This window comes from Neodiprion lecontei, chromosome 5, assembly GCF_021901455.1.
Source record: "Neodiprion lecontei isolate iyNeoLeco1 chromosome 5, iyNeoLeco1.1, whole genome shotgun sequence".
Classification (NCBI taxonomy): domain Eukaryota; kingdom Metazoa; phylum Arthropoda; class Insecta; order Hymenoptera; family Diprionidae; genus Neodiprion; species Neodiprion lecontei.
In genome coordinates, this window is record NC_060264.1 from 9,323,135 (window position 1) to 9,348,442 (window position 25,308).

Consider the following 25,308-nt stretch of genomic DNA (forward strand, 5'->3'; position numbering starts at 1 on the left):
TCACCTCTTATGTACATACATGTACAAGGTGGTAAATACAACACGTAACTTTAGGTACAGGGCATAATGTCGCGGCTTTATCCAGCGAACCTCGACTCGCTCGATCCTTGACTTCCGCGTGCCTTTCTACAGCGACGCAAAAATTTACATTCGTTCTGGTTATCACACTGAATAATTCTTGGTAAAATAAGTATGATTACGATAACGGTTTGGATGTTTTTTGAATTACAAGAAAATTTCGTACTAGTGTAACTATTTGATGCAATTTTAATTGTCGATGCTAAACGTTTTCTCGTTAATGCAACATTAAATCTGTTTGGTTGACTGAATTTTTGTTTTTTTAAGTTAAATAAAATCTTGGTATATATCAGTTTAAACTATCGCAATTTTTATTGTAATATGTCGCAAGATATTTTAATCAAGAAGAATAGTAAAACATAATACATTTTCTGGTTATGGCTACAAAACTCATTTTTATTTTCTACCCAGAACCATATTTTTCGGTTATATTAAATGATGAATATAGTTAATCACTCATTTTTTTTTTCAATATTATTAGATAGAGTGATATATCAAAACTATATATATATATATATATGTATAATAATCAAAACTAAAACGCGAATGTTACAGCAATTTGCCTAAACACTTTTCTTTTATCTCTTCATTTTACGATCTTTGCATATTCGCAATAGATTATTTGTCAAAAAAAAAAAAAATCAATGAAATGGTTAAAATCCAGCAGATTGAATAACATCCAGTATTTGGTACACAACCTTTGTTATTCTGCTCGCAAGATTGAGAATGCTTTTGTAATTTTATTGGCCCGCATTTAGGTACACGAAGTTAATAATTTCCTTTTGCTTTTTTTACACGTTTTTTTTTCTTCTCTTGTTTTAAATTTGTTTAATTGTTTTCGTTGTTTATATACCCACAGCACGTGGTATTTATTGTCCGTTCCCATATACATAGGTAACAGAGCTAACGTCGAGATGTTATACGAGGGCGTCACGTAGACCGACGCCAGACGTCTCATAGTAAGGTTTACAGACACCGTAATCTAGTTTCTTCGAAAATACCCACAGAGCTTAGGCGTCGCGTAGTATTTATATATTCGAGGAAGGGGCGGAGGTGCGGAGTAAGGAAAAGCGAGAAATATAAAAACAAATCAAAGAACGAGACGTCGACGACAACAACAACGGGAATCAAAAAAGAAAAATACACTAAAAAATGAAAAAAACAAAATGAAAAAAACAAAAAATAAGAAGAAGAAAAGACCAGAATGAAACGCGCGCGGGTACGAAGACAAACCGGCGCGCGGAGTAAAAAGGAGACAACAATAAAAAAAAAAAAAAGGGGGTTGTAAAAAAGAAATGGAAAAATAAGAGAGTGAAAAAAGGAAGAAGACGAAGAGGCGTCGCCGAAGGTTAAACCACGGTTACGTCAATGTTGCAGCATGCGAGAACGAGCCGATAAGAAGACGAAGAGGAGGAGGAGGGAGAAGAAGAAGAAGAAGAAGAAGAAGAAGAAGAAGAAGAAGAAGAAGAAGAAGAAGAAGAAGAAGAAGAAGAAGAAGAAGAAGAGGAAGAAGAAGAGCAGTTCTACCGTCGCGTCGATGATGCAGAGGTTTCACTTGGCTACTAAACTTGCGTATTTCTAAAGATATAACGCGGAACGCTGATTCGCGTAGATTCATCTCGTTTCCCTTTTTGACTTTGGTACGTCGTTGCACGTACGTGTATGGGAACGTATCGCTTTATCCATCACTCTTTATCCAGGAAACTGGGAACAATCATTTTTAATTTGTCTGGTTTTATCATATTTCATTGAACATGTGAGATGTGTTGAGATACATGTAATGACGTAAAAAGTTTCAGCTTCGTGTAACAACTGAAAGTTGTTTTTAGAAATAAATATTTCATATTTTCACGATCGGTAAGCTACAAAATTATCTTCTTTACATTATTTTTGGAACTACCGATGATTCGAGTAGAATAAAAAAAATAATGCAAATATTAATGTGAAAGATCGTAAGTTTTCAGAAATTAAATGTCAGTTTCTTCATCTTGGAAAAATTACATTTATTGACGGTAAAAAACTACGAAATTTCATTTATACTTTTTCCCTTCGTGTTTTTTTTTTTTTTTTTCTTCAGTAAAACAGAATTACGTGGGGTAAGATTCGGAAGGGTGATCAAATAAATTTGACATATTTTCTTTTCGAATTTCTTTTTATCATTCAAGTCAAAGTACAGAATTGATCTCATAGTAATAAAGCTACTTTTGACAGTTCCTGGGATATGAATTTCACTGTATTCGCTTTCAACCCGATTCGTGGACTTATAAAATACATTTATCGGATATTTACCGTTGTAGATATCACCAATGGGACTTCTTTTGCACGTTGAATTAGATGTGGTTTCGAAAAAAACTGTATTGCAGAAAAATAAACAAGAAAAAAAAAAAACTATCCGTCAAAATTTATTCAAGAAAGACACGAACTTGAAAGGAAAACAATAAAAATGAAATTACCTCAACGGAGAAAAACCGAAACTTTTTCTCGAAATAATTTTGAAACTTCTTACCTCGAAAACGATTTCTCTAATTTTTAGAATATCCTGCAGATTTGACAAATCATTGAAAAAATTTAAATCTGTTGTTCATATGATATACGTGCGCATAGATATGAAGAATAATTTTTTCCCCGTGATCATTTGAGTTTAAGGTTCAATAGAATAAGATTTGAGGATAACAGCAAAATCTGTCGACAGGCGACAAAAAATATACGGGGCTTTCCATGTCATTTTGTTTTATTCGCTCCAAGTTTTTTCATCCGATTCTCTGATCTCAAACAAGCACTCCTGAATTTTTTGAAATTTTTCCCTCCAATCTTTAATTTTCTATTCAGACCCCACCTCAAAATCGCGCGTTTCTTTTCTCATTCCAACGATTTGTTTTCCGTGTTTCTTAGAACTTGAAACGTTTTGAACAAACAAAGCACCATGTTTCGACGTTCCGAAAATTGTCGAAAAATTACGAAAAATTCTGTGCTCTCAATTCTGAATCTTATTACGCAAGAGCACAGAATTATTGTCAATTTTTCATACAGGTATAATTTCTATAAATTAATGTATTATACGTAGGTGTACACCGAGAAAAATTTCATTTGTTACAGTGATTAGAAAAATTCTGTAAAACAGGTATCGTTAAAAAAAACTTTTAATTTTCATTTTATACCTAGAACTATATTTTTTCGATTGTGGTAAAAAATGAAAATAATCAAGGACTGAGCGGTAACCGGAAATAAAAATTTCCCTCAGTGTAGGTACGTACAACAACGTTGTAGATACGTAACGATTTCCACTTCGTCTTCGTCTATTCGCCCGTCTTCTTCTCTCGAAGATGACGGCAGCGTCGCGACTCCCTGGCCGTCTGTCCCGACCGAAAAGAATTGCGTAAGTGTCGCCTGTCTTAAACCGCGTGTGCACACCTGGTAGTCGTCGTCGCGACGCTTCGTGATAGACGCCGCGGCGCTGCTCTCTCTCTCTCTCTCTCTCTCTCTCTCTCTCTTATTCTTATACCATAGATTTTATTTTTGGTACGCGCGCGCCTCGATCTCGAGGACGGAACCCAATGCGACTCCCCCCTCTCGACCTCCCTTCCCCGCTCACTGCCATGCCAATTTTTACTATTATTTTTATATTATTTTCACTACATACACAGGCGGCTGTTGGTGTAACATGTTGCTTGGCAATATCGAACTCTTACGCTCGATTATTCAACGATCTTTAATTCGAGCTTCGGTATAGATTGTGTCTTATGGATGATGTGAGTGAGGCGAGATTGCGATTGTCATCGATTTTCAGTTGTATGTTGCGAATTTCTGTGATTCTGTCCAATTCGGAAATCATTGAAAACCGTCTGGAACGTTCGGAAATTATTGGAAATCAATTGAAATCACTCGCGATAAATTTTAATGAATTTTCATCAGTCATTTTATTCACAACTGAAAATAAATGCAGGCATCTAGATTAAAACCAAAACGGAACAGGTTGATGAATTGAAAAATACGGTATTCTTGTATGCAGTCGTTGAAGAATTGAAATTTACGATTATATTTATCGTACATATGTTTTTCTTTTTCTTCAAATCTTAAATCATATTGTGCAAAGTCTGTATTCATTTGAAGAATTAATCTTAAAAATATTTCGACTGTAAATCTTTAAGGAAGAACATCGACATATTATTATAATTTTTATAGGGAGTCGGAAACGATAGATTTATAGAAATAAATATATCAGGTGTTTGAATTAATTCGTATCGTTTTTACACATCTTTTTTTATGAAAAAACAAAATAAAACAAAATAAAAAAAAAAAAAAACCCGTCACGATTTAATTCCAACATCTAGTAATATTGAAGAAAATGGAAAATTTTCGCATAAATAAATTATGAGAAACTAATATTTTCTCAAAACTTACGTAAAATCGTTGAAAATTGCACAATCGATAAATTAATCGGTCATCCCTGTATAATTAATACATATGATTGTATAATATTATATTCCTGCCGGAAGACTGTTCTTTATATAAATGTAGGAAAACGTGACAACCGGTTATTTATCCTCAACGTATATAATGTGTGTTTTTGTAATGACATTTGCAAAAGGATGGTTGTAACTAAAATTTGTGTGCACAGTCAGTCAACGTACACAAACAAGGAATAAACGAAACGACGCGAGACCCACGAAGCATCAACAGCAGCTTCCTCAGAAGTCGCGAGAATCCGTGTTATAATCTACGTGTGTAAATGCAGTTGTATCCCTTATCGCGTGAGATCTTTGAAGAGAAAACACTCGTCGTAATTATTCTTCGTCAACGAATTGCCTGATCGAGTAGCGCATTGTTTACGCAGAAAATGTTTGTTCTCACTAATTATACGGTCATTCGAGGGATATCGATTATTTACTTTCGGATATTGGGGTGTGAATATGCGAAGTCTGAAAAAATGACGAAAGTGAAAAATTCAAAAAATGTGCGTAATTTCAAACCGTTGATTCGCAGGAAAAACTACGCTTCAACTGTATAAATATGCATCTGGAAAAATGAGTAGTTTCATGCATTTGACGCAAGTTTTATCGTCGCTTGTAGAATGAGGCTGAAAGTTTTCAAGTAAATATCGATCGACCGATGTAACTTGATACACAAGCTACGTAAATAATAAGTCTGATTACATTCGATACTTAATAATGCTAATCGATGCTGATTGTTCGAGTCAAATGATTATTCAATACGTCAAACGCCAATTATTCATCATTCAGTCGCATTGAATGCAGAGACTTTAATAAGTATAACAAATAGTGTCCGACCGAAACACTATTTTCACCCGAAATTGTAACCGAAACTTATACAGTCAAGTTAAAACTTAATTAAATTTTAATTACACCCCGAAATCTAATGTTTCTCCTATTCGATTAAATTACATAAAAGACTTTAATTTATTATGAAATCACCGAGGAGCTGATCACTCGTAAATTCGGCGACTTAACGATTTCCAAAAGGAATCGATTTCTCGTGATTCTTCGATGAGATTAACTGCGATTTCGTGTGATTTCTCGGAAATCATTAATATCTAGATTGTCAAGAAATGAACATTGATCAATCATCATAGATTAACAATAATTAAATTACGATTAGGGATACGTGTGTAATCGATAAACAACATAGTTTATTAAAGAAATTAGAATAATTTTTTTATTCTCTTGTAAAACATTTTCACGAATACTTAAACTTTTTTTTACCTTACAACAGGAGACAAATGCTTGCAGCTTAGTTGGAAAGTGGACGAGCAATTCCCAGTGATTTCCCATGATTTCCCATACATTTTGAGAAATCGCGAGTAAAATCAGGAATCATGCGATTCGAGCGACTTTTAGCGACTTCTAGCGATTCCCTGCCCGATGGATCGAATGAGATGGTTCAATGATTCCTTGATTAAGTTTAAAATTTTATTAAAAAAAAAAAAAGATTGTGCATTTGTGCAGCGGTGCGACCATACAGCATTTTCCGTTTCTCTTGTATAACGTTACAGGTATGCGGTGCTCTAGTAGCCGACGACGCCGTCGTTCGCCAACGTACACTACAAACGCAGATGCGAAAGAGAGAAAGAGAGAGAGAGAGAGAGAGAGAGAGAAGGTGTAAAAAGGAAGAAAAATAACGAGACGCGTTTTAAAGGGGTGGCACGGACTATAGCGGCGTGTAGTCCCTCGAGTATTTGCATTGCACGACGTTCTAGTCACACAACATCAGTGCAACGACCTTCTCTTCCTCCGCTGCTCTCGCGGTTTATAGAGATGCGTTACCGCGGAGCGGGTAGAACGCCGATGCAACCTTACCGTTTCGCAATTTTTTTATTCCTCTTATTACATTCATTCATTCATTCGTTCGTTGGTTCGTTTATTTTTGTTCCTCACTCCTTTATTTTTTCAATTCACTAATTTTGCACGGATTTCTTCAATTTTTAATTTACCTTTTCTTTCGCTTTCACTTTTTTCCGCACACTCTTCCACGCGCTTGGCAACTTGACCCCGTAATTCGCGCGTTTAATTATTGCGGCAGAACCGCGTTAAGCTTCGCTGTCTAGCTTGTATAACGCGTATCGTATAAATATGTATCTCGTACAGACGACGTGCAAATATTGACCGCAGGCCGTGATCTACACACCTATAAACCCGACTTTGCGACACCATTTAACCGCCATGCAAGGCTGTATACTCGAACTTGTTACTTCAACGAATATATGGAAAACGTAACGGTGTGCTACAGATTTGTTTGAATTTATTTTTGTGAAATGCTTTTTTAAAAATATTTTTGACGCATTGATGATTATCAATTTTTTTTTGTAGGTGTTCGATTTTTGCTTCTTATTTAGTGCTTAGGATGTCATAATTTTTTCCATTCTTCGACAGGAAATTCGGTCAAAGATAAATTGAGACGATGAGCACTCTGGGTTTATTTTTCTCCAAGTTGGTTGGCTAAAAATCGATACTTTACGTCAATTCTATTACGAGATATTTGTACATTTATCACGCGTGAAATTATTATTCTTGTAAGCTAACGAATATCGAAAATACTGGAATTATAAAGGAATGCTCGGATATCGATGCTTCATTTCTATTTCTATTTTTCATTCAAAATTATATAAAAATCTAGCTGATTTGTTCGATTTCATTCCAGGCTGGCTGTTATATTATAACCGGAAGATTATTTTCCACGCATTCACAGCCGGTAAACTTTTTCTATCATGTTGGCATCGTTGTGTATTTAATTTTACAACATTGCGCCGATAATGATTTTCATCGACGATTGGTATGCATTATTCGATCGACTCGTACTGGAAAAGAGAAAGTCTATTTCAGCGAATTTCCACAAAATACAATCTCTTCAACCAAATCAGTCATCGTGGAGTGAAATAAAACGAATCTATCAGAATAACTATTAACAATTTTCCAGCGATGCGAAACAAAGAATCGATATCTAATTGCAAGCTTTCGTTTATAATTGCATTATTTCCCACTCTGGTATTTCGAAAATACAATAATTTAATAAACATTTCATGTAAAACGATCTCGTAAGATCAATACACGGTACCAACATCATTAAATTATTTTCAATTGTATGCGGATAAATTTACAGTCAACTCATTGCAGCCTCAATACGTGCAGAAGATAGGAGAGCTTTGTATTAATTCGTATAAAGTTTTCGCCAGCAATGCAGTGGGCGGTGCGGTTGTACAGATTTGCTCGTAAAACACGTCCGATTTGCTATATACATGTATCGAATGAAATTTGATAGCGAGGAGTTAATCTGTGCGTGAAAAGATGGAAAAATACTAGCTGCGAATAGCGGTTGCATGATGCGCGAATCGTACGCGAAGTATACCTCCCCTGTTGTATAATCATGTATATAGACGTGGAAAAGTCGTATTTTATTCCTAGGTTGCATGCACTGCGCGGTGCAAAAAGTTTAGTATCGGAAGTTTCTTTTTTTTTTCTTTTTTTTTCTCCTCGAACTTTACTCCCCTCCTTTTTAACCCCTTCAGTCGCACGTTTTTTCAACTCAATAATTTCACCTGAATTTTGATACTCGAACGTTTTTGAGGTCGCTGATATAAATCCAATATGGCGGATGCAGAATTCGAAAAAACTATAAAAACTCGATGATTCTAACCGAAACTTGTTACTCGGGGGTTTTCGGGGTTATACGAAGTAAGAAAGATCATTTGAAGTTGTAAATAAGCAGTGATAACGCTGGGGTATGGAAATTTTTTTGTCGAGACACCGAATATTCCGTGACGACTGAAAGCGTGGAAAAAAAAAACAAAACACAGAAATGCATATTATACGTATATGTATACAATACTTTTATTTTTCATTTAGTTTTATTATTATTTCCTTCGCGATGGTTATTTTGGATTATTTTTACGCTCGGTGTTAAAAAGTTTTAATCTGCATGCGACGCACGTTTCACGTTGCATATATATATGTGTGTGTGTGTGTGTGTGTGTGTATATAATGTAACCTAGTGCGATGAATTATTTTCCTCGAAACGCAGAAAACTAAAAAAAAAAAAAACGAAAATAATGGTTCCCGACTTACATGTGCAGATGCAATGTGTGTACACGTATATCGTCTACCTATTTGCGTATTTCTCAATTCGATTCAGCAACGCAACTGGTGCAGTAAACGATGTGGAATGCCTTCTGTTTATTGAATTAAATTATGGATCCTGGCAAGATCTACGGCTCTTTTACCCGCAGCAAATTTAAACTTACTTGACAGCTTCTTTTTTCACACGGGGTTAGACGAAGGACAAAGTATTAGTTTGGATGCTGGAACGAGGGCATCCGTTTAAAATATATGAAACAGGCTGCGGTTCGTTCTGCGGAAAGAATTTGAATCTCCGATTAGAAAGAAGGTGAAAAAAAGTTTGATTCGTCAGTCTTACTATTGATATTATACGTGTTTGAGGGATTTTACGGAATTATAATTGTTTGATTATTGTGAAATTAAAGTGTCGAAAACTTTCAGCGACAGTTAGTTTCGACAAGAATTGTTTTAACCGAATATTTCGCGGCATCGATTCTCGCTAGGTAAAAATTAAAATGACACATTACTCTTGGGTGAAGAAAATTATCGACCAAGTATCACGGGAAGATTTGACTCGGGTAGTCGGAAATAATTTAAAAACAAAAAGACAGACTTTTTATTCCGCGGAATGAAAGTTTGTCTTGAAATTAAAAATAATCCCTCGCGATCGTTGTTGGTGTATGGAAGATAAATCGTTTGCACAATTTCTTCAACGATATAACGCGCCAATTTTATCAACTCCGTTTAATTTCTGCCCCGTCGTATATATATATATATATATATGTATGTATATATATATACGTATATATAACGTGTAAGATCACCGGATGTTTTGAACAGCGAGGATATATTTTTCCCGCACATTTTTATTTTTTCAGAATATAACCGAAAGCAAGTTGAAATAAAAATTTATCCCTCCTTTTCCTTTGTTTCAGAATGTATGTTCGGCAAACAGATTCGCGAGCTGGGATCCACGTGGTACGCAGATCTCGGTCCACCGTTCGGCGTTATGTACTGCATCAAGTGCGAATGCATACCGGTAAGTTATTTTTTTATTTATCATCGATAAATTGCCGTTTACCTATAATTAAATAAAAACATATTCATAATATGTATGTAATGTGTTTTTTTTTTTTTTTCTTAATTTTATGAGTGTATACACTGCAGATACGTGAATAAGATAAAGATCTAAACACCGTACAGGCTCGATCTCGAAATGTACGTCAAGTTGAGTAAAAGTGAAGGGGACACAGCACGAAATTCCGCCCGCAATACTAAAACTTCGTTTTTGTTTCGTCTCTGTTTTGGTTCCTAGAAATAGACAACAAGAGGAGTATATAAAAGGAAAGTACTACGAAACTGAACGGGATGAAACGGGAAATAAGATTGCCGCGTGCTCCGTGACTCGAGTCTCGAGTTATCGTCCTCTGATAACCATCGCTCGAGACTAGAATGACCAAATACCTTCCGAAACCGTTGCTTCGTTGTCGGCACTGCACGGGCCGTCTAATTCTTGTCTGAGTCAACGGCCGTTTTTCTCTTTCAAACAATTTTCGAACAATTTTCATTTCCAGTTTATCGTATACACCGGTAGAATTTTTTTTTTTTTCTCTTTTCAAGTCGGACAAGAAGATCCGCGCTGCTGCTGCACGATGGGTTTTGAAAATTCGACACAACCTCGCAGCGATCTTTGTTTCACACTTGCCAAAAGAAAAAAAAAAAAAAAAGAAAAAATCAAAAAAATCCGTGTCGCATGTTAAAGTGTTTACGATTCGTTTGAAGAATTTTTCTGCCAAATATTTTCAAGATTGGCTGTGTGTATAGTTCACTGCAGATGTGACTGCATGTAAGTTAAATTGCGTCCGAACATTTATTCTTGATTTAAGGATTGAATATCGAATTCAAACGACCGTCTGCTTGCCAAAAAGTTCACCCAATTTATGGGACAAAGAATATTTGCAATCCTCCGCGGGTCTTGAAGATCTTTTACTTGGCACTTGGTAAATTGACTGATACATAAAAATAAGAAAAAATGCTTTCGATGTAGTACATGCGTATCGATTTCACTGCTGAAATTGTTATACCGTTCTAATTTTGATATTAATAAATCACGGCCTGTCTCGTTAAAATTACGTATGTATTGGCAACGCGTATGTTCGGTTTGAGCTATTTCAAATAATGCACTTTTGCTGTGGGAACAGAGAACGCCAAATTTTTCATTCAATGGACCGGCATCGTTTGATTACGGGATGGAGAAATCATTATACGAATTCACTAATCAGACTGCTAAATGTTTTTTTAAATTGATAACTCAAATTATTAGACTATCGAACATAATCGGTGACATAATACACGAACAAAAAAGTAATCCGCATTGGCGATTGACGATGATTGTGTAAAAATTATGAATAAACGTCGAAATAACTCGATGTCTTAAGAAATCAAGGAAACAATTGAACCGCATACTCCTCTCTGATAAGTACGTGAGTTCCGTTGAAAAATTAATGAATCTTTCTTACAACTCTTGCGATTTATACAGTGATAATAAGTTTATCAAAACCAAATTTCACACAAATTATCTTTGTAAATTATCACAGATGAGACGTTTTTTCTGTAGAGCCAATTTCCTCAGTTTTAATCCGAGTAAACTGACTTGGAAAAAGTTTTGGGGTGTAACCGTGAAATTTAATAAATAAACAACAACAATCGTAGATATTCTTGAATTCCGATGAAACAAGGACGCTACTCCTGGCAGTCCAATGATCGTGACACAAGAGCCTACGAATGGTGATTTAAACAAATATCACCGGGAGTAGAATTCCAAAAGAATTAAAAAGAAAGAAGGTCACGGAGAAAGGGTAATTCCACGGTCGGAGTAAAACTCACTCTCGCGATCGTTTCCGTTCGTATTATAACTACCTTATACCTGTATTTCGTAACGATCGACTATAGAAAGGAGGAAAAAGAAGAGGAAGAAGAAGAAAAAGGATACGAAGCGCCAGCGCTAGGGCAATTAAACCACACGGTGTGGGTGGAAGAAACGCGCGGATGGATGTCCACCCACGTTAGCGTGGGCGTCGTCGTTGACCCAAGACTCGAAGAGCAACGCGGGTCGAATGCAACGGATTGAACGGTATGCAACTGCGGACATCCTCGTGTATCCGACCCATCTACACCCCGCATACACGTGTACCAACGTGCGACGGGCAAACGCAGCGCACGCAAGGTGCGCAACGTCTAGCCCGCGGGACCAAACACCAGCTCAGCGCGGCGCGGCGCGGCACGTCGCGGCACAACGCGGCACGGCGCGGCGAAACGCGGCGCAGCGCGCGTGGAACGGCGTGCGCATATCGCGCGACGATAACCCGATGCTCGCGTGTTTCTCGCGTTGCGTCTCTCCTCCGAACCGCAGGCAGCTCTCGAAACGTTCGGGCGGCGCCTACGCGAAACGGGTCGCTTCTTGACTGATAGCGAATACCCGTCTCTCGGCGCGGACAACTTCCGGTGTCCACTCCATTCCCACGACGCCTACAACCCGACCCGCATTACCTTGTTTGGTTACCGATGGCGAGGTTATACCGGAGTGCAGCAACGCCACAAAGCCGCGTCTCCTCCGGCGCGCATACCTAACCTACCAATCTACAATTTAATGACCATTCGACGACTTTCGACTCCCCCGCTGTTACGGGGATGGGGACGATTCGTCGGTTTTCCAGCATTTCTCGAATCCACCCACGTTGATGCAATCGCTTTCGTCAGGGTCAAGTTGGCTTCTTTACTGCGGTTGGTTTCATCGATTTTTTTTTTTTTTTCTTGAATCTACCTCGCGCTCGATGTCGCATACATTATCAGAATGCTGGAGTTTCTTCGAAAACGCAGCCAACAGTTCGTCAAAGTCCGGTAGAATTTCAAACAACGAATTACAGGCGTACTGGTATTAAAGTTGACAACTTTTACGCGCGGGTAACAAACTCAATATCGTTTATAGCCAAGGAAACAAACCAGTGACACGAACGAAGATGCAACGTTTTCAAACTCATCGTTACAGTTCAATTACCGTCGACTATTCAGTTGTGTGGAAATTACCCGATCTTCCAAATGTCCCAATCAATTGACTTTTACATAGGTATTAAAGCCGGTCTCATTTCGATTCTCAGAATATTTAAGCAATATAATTTCCTATCAGATATTATCAATGATTTTCCACTTGCATCGAACAGTCAAACTTTTATTACGATTTTTCACCATACCACAGATACAAAATATACAGCATATATTCAGCAGCTTTTTTGCATACGTAATCAGAACTTAAACCATGGAAGAAGTAAAAAAATGCACATCCTAAATAATTTTAATTCATTGCAGACAGCCTATGCATTTATTATAGAAGAGTAGTTTTGTTACCACAATTGTTTGTTGAAATTATTATTTTTATCGACTTACCACCGTAGTCGAAGCAAAGTTCGTCGTCAATTTAATACTTTCAACCGCGATAAATTATTAGATAGAAATGCACAGCGGTCTTACATTTCACCTTAACCAGCGACCCACAAGTCTCGAGAGGCTTAACCGAAACGCATCTAACTTACGTATCTCCGCGGTACGCTGTTGTTGGTCATTCGTTGCACCACGAAGAGCTATACGACTATAATAGGGTTAATCCAAGGAACTATGCGGAGAACTTCTAGCCAACCTTTGACCTCGGCGTGTGTATACCAAGACGTCGCTACGAGGACAAGATCTGTGCGAGGTACAGGTTATATAGGATACCGGTGAGCAACGTCTCTGCGGTACAAGGTGTTGGAAAAGGCGACATTATATCACCGAGAATTAACTGCAGGCTAACGATTCTGTAACACAGCCAGCGAAAGAAATACACCGTCCGTTGTGTACGTACCTTAATTATTCCTATGTGTTGTACGCAAGTTTTTATCCTCATTATTTTTATTACCGGTGAAGGCGTATAACAGGAATGTTCGAAGACTTATATTACGTACAACCTTGAGTTGAATTTCGGAGTAAATTCTTATCATTTACTTTTCTTGACGAATAATCGTAATAGAGTGAAAAACGGACAGAGTTTATATTTCAATTCCACAGCTGAATGAAAGTGTCACGAATCACTGCGATGCCTGGGGGAATGTCGCAGAGTGAAGAGTTAACCCGCACTGACAACCTTATCCCGTGCATCGTATTTCAAGATAGCGAGATTTCATATTTATATACATGCCTGCTTTCACGAGATTACACGCGATTTTAACTGTTCTTTCTTTTTTCAAGTCATTCCAAACGGTTTCACGAGATTCACATCAGCCTTTAGTACTGTTTGATACAATTTTTTTCTTTTTATTTTAACACTAGTTGCAGAGGCTCGCAAAAGATTTCTGCCTGTCTTATCATTTGCAGTCTCGCTTGATCTCTTTATATCGATCATTACCGTATACTGATTCTCAAGGATTTAGGTATCCGATTAACGACAAAGTATCAATTACGTCCAACCAATATGAAGAAAAAATATCGTCTCGTTAGATATTATATTAATGGAAACCGATCTCTTACCGCCAATTTTGCTTGCAATTTTGCACAGAGTAAGTCCGACCACTTTACAGTCCTCGATTACGACATACCGTAAGTTTTTTTTTCGTAAGGTAGAAGCGTCGGAGTTTCGTTTTGTAAATAACGCCGAGGATGCGTAACAGTGCACCCCGTCATGAGCATAAAATTTAGCGAACCCCTGTAGGCTCACTTAAAACTATAACTATAACGAAGCAGGGAATACTCGATATAGTGACGTTAAAGCAATGCACCTGGATGGCTTTCACGCAGAGGAGGCGATAGGTGTATTGGGTATAAAATGTGAGGGTACTCACATCACGTCGTTGTGACGGTAGGTACCAGTTATAAGCCTAGCTATTAGCAACGGTGGGGATGGCATCGTGCAGATGTTCTATTTTTAGTGAGCGAAGGAATGACGGACGTGCTTCATGTACGACGTGCTATTGATAGGCCGGCCCTGTGGAAGAAGAAGAAGAAGAAGAAGACGAAGAAGACGAAGAAGACGAAGAAGAAGAAGAAGAAGAAGAAGAAGACGAAGAAGAAGAAGAAGAAGAAGAAGAAGAAGACGAAGAAGACGAAGAAGACGAAGAAGACGAAGAAGACGAAGAAGAAGACGAAGAAGAAGACGAAGAAGATGAAGAAGATGAAGAAGTCGAAGACGAAGAAGAAGTAGAAGAAGAAGAAGAATAGTCTGCCTCAGCTCTCGCGTGGTCATGACTCACGATCATCCTCTCTCTCTCTCTCTCTCTCTGTGTCCCGAGTCAAGACGCGCCAGACTGACTGCTGCAGATTAAATGACGCCCCAACCTCTTCTTTTCTTCATCTCTCAACCGTGACCACATCTCCATGTATTCTGCGCCCCTCTGCGTACCCTCTCATACATTCGTAATGAAGATTTCTTCGCCCAACGGTCACACAGACCGTTTCATCTCCGATGCTCATTATTCCATTAGCCATCATCGTAGTTCCTTAATAAGATCCATGAACTGATATATAAATTTCAGAAAGTCCGAATGATTCCTTATCGGTAATGTTTATACGTTGAAATGAAATTTACTAGCACAATTTTGTGAAGATATTCTTACCGTTACTCAGAGGAGAAGCTGATGCTAGTAGCCAAAGTTAGCAGCCAAGTGCATTGAACTTGTTATAAATAGGATAATTCAGTAAAGTTTCGCGCCTATAAAGATTCTTTGAAAGTAGGTGTTAGCTCTTCATGAGGTTTGACAGAATTTTTATCACCAGAACTATTTGACTGCCTTACTTACTTTGATGAAAAACGGTCAGTTTGGTTGCTGGTTCTAGATTCATTTTCCATAGTAAAGTCCGATATTTTCAAATTCTAATATCCATTTTTAATACGTACCGAGGTACAAACTTCCGAATCGGAACTGCATTACTCCGTAACTTCGCCGAGACAAACTGCATTCAGTAAAACCCGGCAGCGTGTAGTTTGGTAAAACTGACGATGGTTGTAAACGGTCAAGAGTTGCGAGCCGAGTGTGTTACATCGACATCGTGTTGCCTGTATTAGCTGTTTCTTCTTTTTGGCTTTTTTGTTTCAAATTTTTTCTTCTTCCCCTCTCACTCGTTTATTTGTTCACCTTGTGCCGCAGCTACACGTATACATACATATACCTATATAACAGCAACGATCATCGCCTGTCTTCTCGCAGTAGAATAAATTTTCTAACTTTACAACCCGCTGCCGCGTTATATGCAGTCTGACTGCACCGCGTTTTGCAGATGTTTATTTTACCATTCGCGTATCGGGGTTTATACATATAGGTATACCATACCCTATGGTGCATAGTGATTTTCACGTATTATATTTCATGCGGTGGGCAAATTCTTCCTCGTACCAAAGTATGCATATATTACGGATACCTACGTATTTCTGTTTCAGGTGCAGAAGAAACGTCGCATCGTTGCCAGGGTTCAGTGCAGAAATATCAAGAACGAATGTCCAAAGCCAACCTGCGAAGAACCCGTTCTTTTACCGGGTCGATGCTGCAAAACGTGCCCCGGTGACTACAGTGAGTTTAAAAAAAAAATATATATTTAATTAATTTTTTTCATCTTCATTTCCAATAGAACAATCGCGTCAGAGGTGATTATTATACAGATTGATTATATCTATCGACAGAATGGTCCGTTGCATGCTATAGATTGATGCGCATGCGCTAAAATTCGAGAGCAATTGTTTGTCATGGTGACCAACAGTCATGAACTCAGACGACAGGACGCCGCAATGTGTTGTAACCTCAAAAATTTTCAGGTTACGTTCACGACGGTTGGTTGCCCTGGCAAACAACTGCTCTCGAATTGTTGCGCACGCGCATTGAACCGTAGCAGACGTCGGATCATTATTTGGATAGATAATCATTCTGTATATAACAATCTTCAACCTTTGACAGTTGTTCAATTTCTTTTCATCTACATTTTGAATATGTGTAGCACGAAAAAGTTTGACAGAAAACTTTGGCGAGAATCTTGTAAATTCTTTTTCAGCAAGTTATACTTTTTCAATTTTTATTCGCGTATTATCTTGGAACAATTTTATCTTCGTATAAATTTATACAGTTTCGCTTCATCTCCTAGTAGCAATAATAGTAATTATATGAATATACGCGCCGCGCGGCAGCTTAAGGTACGTGTATGCAAACGTGGTATTAAATGTATGAAAAGAATTCTCAACGAGGCGCGAATGAAACTGGTGCAATTTATTTTCTTGGGGCAAAATAAGTATCGTAAGAAAAAAATCGAGGGAAGTGAAAAAAAAAAGAGGATTGGCATCATCGCGCGCCACGCGGTACGGAATTAGTAATGCGAGAAATGCTTTTGTTGGATAGTCGGTGCCTTTAAAATCCGTCGCTTCGCTTCCTATCCATGTATTTATTATAATAAAAGGCACTCGTGAGTGAAACCGATTAGCAATGGTAGTTGGAACGTTGATTTAATAATCACAGCTCCGGGGTTCGCGTCGCATGCGAGCGATCGTTGCTTCGCGGCTTCGTCTCTGATAAAACGAAATTCCTCGGTTCCATCACGCACTTGATCTTCCATATTATTATTAATTACCGGCGCAGATTAAACTCCTTACAACCGCGAACGTCACGCTTGTTGCACTCTGTATCGTCAATTTTTCACTTGCAACATTTTATTTTCTACACCTTTCGGATTAACCGCTGCTCAATCAACATAATGGCGTGAAATTAGAAATTCTCCACGTAAATTACGTCGCTGTCGGTGCAATATCACCACTTTCACTCACCATTTCTCTTTAAGATCATTCTTTTCGGATTTTACCAGCTTTTCCACGTATTCGCCCAACGAGTTTAAAAAATCTTACAAGAATCGAGAATTTGCTTAATTTCAAATCGGTACTCACAGAAGCCTGTCGTTTTTTAAATACAAGTTTTTAATAATGATAGACTTGGTTTGCACCGTGCGATTTCTCAAGGGTGCTTATAGTGAATATTATAAACGTAAGATGGTTTTCTACCTATGTGGTCTGCGCTTTGTAACAACGTTTGCATTACGGCTCAGGTATATATGTACGATTATATTTATTGTCCGGTCTTATCTTGCAATAAACACTCTTATGTCATGTCAGACACTATTTCCTATCTTTTTATCACGGAATTTTAGCGGCGGAGATTACCGTGATTACTAGAAAAAATTAGTCGGTAGAAAAGTTGAAAATAAAAGAAAAAAAAAAAAAACAAACAGTGATAGTTCCGGTTTACGAATTCATAAAGCTTGTGTCAACGTTATGCCGAATTGTCAGAAAAACTGAATAACAATATCCAGCCTTGAAGCGTTCCTATGTTGTAATAATTGTTAAGAAGACTTCAATAAAGAAGGGGAAGGAACGCAATAGACTTTAAAAGATCATTAATGATATGAAAAATCCATTCGCAATATCAGAAATATTTTTTGTTTGTTAACGTACTCGACTGTTTGTGCGCTTCTGCCAGATTCTTCAAAAACAAGAACCTCTGTTTCACGATCTTTACGAAGAGGCTAAGAATTTGTTGATAATCGTTGTAAATGAAACATGGAAATCTGAGACGGTGACGAATCATGATAAGCCAAGACGTGATCTTGTGACAAATAAGCTTATAGCTATGCGACTTGAAGCTTATACAGTAACTGCCGCGCGCATTCAACCTCAAGCTATGAAAAAAAACTTGAATAGTTCTAAAAAACGAAACACTCGGTAAAACAATGGAGAAACGTAAAGTCAGTCTTTCAAATCGGGTTTTTTTTTTCAGACAGCTTGAACGGTATCGGATGAAAGTAGCGATAAAGAGGCTTAGAATATGTTGAATGCGAAATAGGACTTTCTATTTTATTCGTTTTCTTGAAGTATACATTAAATTCGTAATGTGGAGTCTGTCTAATGACATAAGAATAATCCGTTTGTACCGACATACTGCGCTCTTTAACTACCGAATAAATAGAAATAACTTCTGTTTATTTATTTATTCTTTATTATGAAAATACCAGTTTATTATAGAAAAAAAGTTTTTTTTTGGTCAGATTCTTACATGTATAGCATTATTGATGTGTTGAAAATTAAAAAAAAAAAACTAACTTATTTTACTCTATATTTTAATCATCGATAATGCAACATGCTATATTGCCAGTTTGTGTAACAATTTCCTCCTTAATCACCTTAACCACTCCGATTAAGTTTAATTTCATCTCCCAATTATTTTCATAGGAAATAAATTGCCATGCATATTCTATATTTCATATTTTTTGAGTGCAAATTGATGCATAAGTGCAACGAGCTTCGGGTAACTTTTTGATCACTTGGCGTATCATTTTTTTTTTTTTTTGCTCAAAAAGGTCAATCTTTTCACCTTTTCGAATCTACGATATCGCTGGTATGAAGTTTTTCGCAATTACATGACTTGCGACAAATTCCCTTCAAATTTACCGTTATGTGCGCAACGTTTTATTGTTTAAAGAAATATGTGGATCACGGAATAATCGAAAAACGTAGAATTGTCATGACAATATCAAAGGGGATTTTTTGAGGTCAAGAAAATTATTTGTGATTCACATTAGAGACGTACACGCGAATTCTGTGTCCAGTCAAGCATGCGGCACGTATCTTGTCTGTGTGTCTGTATATATGTATAATCATAGGCAACTTGACCCCGAACGTGTGAAGAAACACTAAACGAATTGTGCGCCGTTGCACCGTAGTGGTGGCGTGACGCTGCAGCGTCGTAATTGAATTAGACCTTTTCGACTAAATAAACCTATAAATACATTCAGGCTTCCTAGCCTGCTGCAGCAGAGGCGTAGTGATCGACGATCTAAGAATTTACCCCTCGATCATCGACGCGGTCCGAAGAATAAGATATAGTTCGATTATGACGCCATGCGTTTCACTGATTCGGAAAAAGAACTAGGCGTGAATAAAGGGAGAACGAAATTAAGATACGGAAAAATTGTTTGTTTGAATTTTCCGATTGTCGGTATAACATTTGCAATCCTTACTTGCGCTCGTACATACGAGTATACGAATTGTTTCAATATGGGAAAATTTCACTCCGTGTTTATACAATCGCTTAGCGTTTATACCACGCGATTACGGCCTCTACGGGAAATTAGATTGAAGAGAGGAGAAAAAAAAAAAAAAAAAAAACTCGCGTTTATATATCTTATAGTATTCTCTCAGCCGTTGAGCCACTTCGAGCCGCGACTTCGAGGATTGTAATTGAGTTGGCGTTTTGCCGTGAAACCAGATATCACCGATTCAAAGTAGAAGGAAAAAAAAAAAAGAAAATGGAAATCAAAAACAAACGTTTCCGTTCTTCGTATATACACGAGAAGAAAAAAAAAAAAAGAAAAGAAAAGAAACACCAAGTCTCTGGAAAAAGTTTTCCTTCGACTCGCTTAATTTGTTTGTATAGGTATTACTACGTTCAAAGTGCACTAAAGAAGTAATTACACGTACCTATGTATATGCATGTACCGAAATGTGTGAAAAAATTGACAACTATTATTCTGATCAAATAAACGAGATATCGAATTTTTGTACAATTTTCATTCGCAGATTATTACATCTACTCGTGAAAAAAAAGAAAAAAAAAACAAATGACTAATGTAAAACGAAAGTGAAATTACTAACGTGAAAATTGACTGGTCGATGAATTCTTCCCGACTCGAGAGACTGCTGAAAACAGATCCAAGCAAAGTATCAACTGCGATAGTTTTCCTCGTGCGATAAACGAGCCGGATTGTTTATGGCGCCCGTCTGACAGGAGAGATGAAAGCAAAAAACGTCGAATTCGCGGATCGGGTGATCGGTGTGAACGCAGCCTAAACAATGCCTCGGTTGCACGTCGCGGGGCAGCAGGCGCCAGAGTTAGCGCCACGGCGCCGGCTATATTACAGTATGGCGTCACATCGATTAAGCGGCGCAATCTAAATGTAAATATTAGCATATCTAATGATCGGGCCTTCGACCGCGCGGAATGAACGTCGTCTTCGGCGTCCCGACGGCGTCGCGAACCCCCAAGAAGTCAACTTTCAAGGTCGCGGAGACGGGGCGGAGTCGCGACGCGAACCCCTTTGCGCATGCGCCTGAGCGAATCGCGGGACAACGAGTAAAAGAGGTTAGGGAGGAATTGATCGGCTGAATATCGCGGGGATAAAGTTTGTAACGTTACTGTACAGCGATGCGTGTTTAGGAGAAATCGATACTTCGCACCCTTAGGAATGTCGGAAATTTAGTAAACCAAGATAAATGAAAGGTTTTCCAACGCCAACTACTTCGAAGTTATTCCGAAATTACGCCCTTATGATTTTTTCCCTGATTTTTCGTTACGTTAACGTTGCTAACTTCAGCCTCGTAGGAAATCGAACCTCTTTACTAATTTTGTCGCGAGATAATCGTGCATTGAATAATTGACAAATTGTTATAATCGCGAAACGAAAATCTCTACGAAACCATAAACGAAAGCTTAGATGTCGATGATTCGTTTCAAATCGCTTCGAAATTATTCAAAGTTTGGTAGACTTGTTCGATTTCGCTTTGCGATGACTCGTTTTATTGGGATGACTGTTTTCCACAAATTCACTGAAGATAATTACCGTTTTTTTTTTCTTCCAGTAGTCAATTCAATATTGCCATATTCTTTGATTCCGATCAATTTATCGGTGAAATATTGTAAAATTGAATATTCAAGAACGCCGACATGATAAAGAAACAATGAAACTCCAATTTTTCTATTTTCAAAAAAAATTTCGCGCAGCTTACAAAATATGTAGGAAAAAGCCGGGCAAAATGGGCGGAATAACGTCAGACCAATTTCGACGACGCAATTTCTTTGTCCTTCGGCTAAAAATACATTTAAAGCGTTACGACATTTTTTTAAGTCCCATTTGATTGTACATGGGGCCCATTTTGCCCGCCTCTGCCCTAACGCGTAATTTGATAAATATTCAATATGCAACTCTGTCGTAATAAAATCAATAAATACCTAGTAACGATTTTTTGCCAACCAGCCTTCTGAATCCTATGAGCTTCAGGCCAGGGAGACAATTTACTGCAGCGTCGGGGTAGCGATACAAAAGTTGAAAAGCTAATTGAACCTCGCGACCGTCGCTCGATTCTAACGCTTCTTCCGCGGTGAAATTTATTCACGCGTAACAAATCACTATTTACGGACACCGCTTGTGCTTTATTATTATACATTACGTGCGTGTACGTGTAACGCGCCGTCTTTAATATATTTCATCGACCAGCAATTTCACGATGCGATATCATACGCACGACATCGATCGTTATTTTAACCACGATCGAGCACCGAACGAAGTGACTTGTGAATTCCCCAGCCCGCGATAAATAAGAGTAAAAGAAAAATAAAAAAAAATAAAAAATAAAAAAATATGTTAAACGTTGACAGCGGCACTGCTTTGATAAAAAGTTATCTAATTCATTTTAGAATTAAGTTTCGTCACTCACCGTATTATACTTTCAGATTCCATTTTTAGACATGCGTTAACCGTGCGTGTATTATTCGTTACGTATACATTTAGTATACTGTATAAAATGATTTGTCTCAAAGTTGATATATATATACATATATGCGATATCGCAGCAAATTATAAGAAGACCTCCCGTGATAGGAGTTCCGAACTTGGAACGCAATAATAAAATATGACTTTGAGAAGAGCTTTGAAATCATGCCGGAGTTTATTCGGCGCCTGTTTGGCATTGAGTTATTAGTATGGTATTTTTAATGACGGATTAGTACCGAGTTAGTTTTGCCCGATAAGCAATCGTTTTGTTATGAATCGAAGTTCTATTTTTCCATGCTCAAACAGACGTGTGTATTTTCTACACCACGCTCTCTGACAACGTATGACTAATTATCGATAAATTATCGCGTAATTTAATCGCTAATTTCAATTCAGATTTCAACAAACAGATTTCCGCCGAAGGGAAGGAAAGATCGAGAAGAGCTGAAAAAAAAGAAAAAAGTTCACGACAAAAATCATTTCTTCCATGCGTAAAATCCCATCTCTAATTTGATTGATTTTCTCACATTTTTCCAATTCTTCGATGGAATTTGAGATAATTATAATACCCAACGAAGGAGAATCCGAGTTCCGACCGATGAAAAACATTTTTCAATATTTTTTTCCTCGCTACCAGTTTTCTTCTATCAATAAAATAAACACGTCCGCGAGTGTGTTAATTGGTTAGAGTTAAACGGGGCCGCGTGCGTCTCGGCGATCAGGAAAGCGGCGATCTTCCTCCTTCGAAGTGGTCGCAGCAAAAAAAAAAAAAAAATAACAAAAAAAACCCCGCATATACCGCCCTATAACCGCATACGGATTTACACGCGTTGCGCGCGGTGATCGCGCCTTTCGTAACTGCGGGCGCCGGCGTCTCGCGGCCCGAAGGCCCGAGGCCATCCACTTTCGACGATATCGGGCCCCGTGCGCTTTGCAGACGCATCGCGCAACGCAACGCAACGCAACGCAACGCAACGCAGCGCAGCGCACATTCGCGATGCGGACTCGCTCATCGCTGCTTCGCAACCCCGAGAAAACACACTTGCGTCATACGTGGCGCTACGTTCTGCGGTAAACTGAGACTGAATGCCGTAAACACGGCGCCCGGCCCGCGTTCAAAGTGCTTTCGTGCCTTATTTTATACCGTACTCTGACCATACAACAACCGTCTATGCTGTATATACCTATATAATATATATGGTTCGTCTCTCGTCGATACTGAATCTTGCAGTCCGCGGTTTCCTTTCCCACCGGCACTTATTGTTAGATGCGCTACGTGCATGTACAGGGTGTCTCGATTGCGTACCGTGACTCTTGTAATTCTGGGCGATTCTTCTTGTTATTTCCTTTTTTTTTTTGATATATTGAGGATAACTTTCAATTTTTTCTATCAATTACTGCAAACGGTAGGCGAAATATTTTTATTGCTGATCGCGGGGGAAATTTTTTAAACCGCTTGAATAAATATTTATCCTTATTCGCTGAGGATTGGATAAACTAAACAATTCGATCATTGCGGTCTTCGTTCGAATTTTGACTATTTCATCAAGCTCGTACGAATGTATTAATTTTTGAATTTTTTAATCGCCTCGTTTTCAATGGTACTCTTTTTTCTGTAGAAACCAGTTAAGTTTTCAATTCTCAAACAAATTATTCGATCAATATTGAATACCGTTATTGTTATCTTTTTAGTGTCAATTCAAAGTAATCAGCCATCCATGTTTACTCCTTTGACATAACGATATTCCATCGACGTGTAATCAACAAGATTGATATTTTTCCAGCTTACCGAACAAGAATGATATTAATTTTCGCAAGGCGGAAGTTAGTAACGTCAACGTAACGAAGCGTCGAATAAGAAAAAATTCACTAAAATGCAATTTCAGAATTACTTTGAAGACGTTGAGTTAGATATTTTTTGCTCTATTACTGCCGACCGAATTTCAGACCATACTTAAATTAAATAGCAGATCAACGATTTTTTCTAAATAACGCAGCATCGTTACACTAACGTTACAAACATAAGCCTCGCGAATTCTCTGATTCGTTGCCTTATACGAACTAGGTATACAACGTCTCTTGAATAAATTTCCGCCTAGTCGTAAAGCTTGGTAGAAATGCAATAGATAAGACGCGTTTCGTATCATAAAAGCAGTGTTGTATAAAAATAAAAAATAAATAAAAATTAGGACAATTACAACGGTCGTCAATGAAACGCCTACGCGAATGCCTCGACGAACGAAGCACCCCGTATGCCGTTCCCGGAGTAGTTCTTGATCGGGATCCTGGGAGTCCCCGCCAGTCAATTGTCGATATGACGAGGGCCCCGGCGCCTCGGTGTCATGACCTCTTGGCCCCGTTGCTTCGTGCTCAACTCCCACGCTTCGAAGAGAGGAGAGAGATATACCAGGCTTATGCATGTGCGCAGCTACATTCGTACGTCGTTGTTACGTGAGAGCGCGTGGAATCGCCGCTGTCGTCCGTATTGCGGTAGTAGTTCGAGTCTCGGAACTGCCCCGGGCCTTATACGCCTCACCGTCGGCGTAGGGCCCAACTTGAGGCTCGGGTGGAAACCGGAGTCGCGTGCCTTTCTCCGACGACTTTGAACAATTCAAGCTATGTTTGGGCATGCCTCGCGAGTCGGAGGTAGGCGAGATTCTCAAAACCTTATCCGTGCAGCCACGCGACTCTATCCTGGTAACTTTTAATGTCCTACAGCGACGTAGAGACGACACGGTACGCCAATTATTAGTTCGGACCTTGCTCGCTGCTAAGTCAGGAGTCATATTGCGCTAATTCGCAATTACGGGACAGTTGAAAGGCAGATTAAATATAGCGTCTTTGCGATAGTAATAATGATAATAACAACTATTCGATTCTTCGGAAGGAAAAAAATTTAAACATCGATTGGAAATTATTAAATATATTACCGGATTTATTTATTTATTTATTTTTTCCTATAAAATATCATGATGCTATTTGGTCAATTTTTATTACAACTTAATCTTGTTATAAAAAGCCTTGTTTTGTTACTTCTGCTCATCATTTCTAAACCCAAAGA

At 38.2% G+C, this 25,308-nt stretch overlaps 1 protein-coding gene across 1 annotated transcript in view; it reads left to right on the forward strand.

Moving 5' to 3' along the window:
- Window positions 1–25,308, forward strand: part of LOC107224087 (dorsal-ventral patterning protein Sog) — a 67,496-nt gene that overhangs the window by 29,799 nt on the left and 12,389 nt on the right. The window contains exons 2-3 of the mRNA XM_015664008.2: window positions 9,581–9,684; window positions 16,108–16,237. Of these exons, the coding sequence (XP_015519494.1) occupies window positions 9,581–9,684; window positions 16,108–16,237 (234 nt within the window). The remainder of the gene's footprint in view (window positions 1–9,580; window positions 9,685–16,107; window positions 16,238–25,308) is intronic.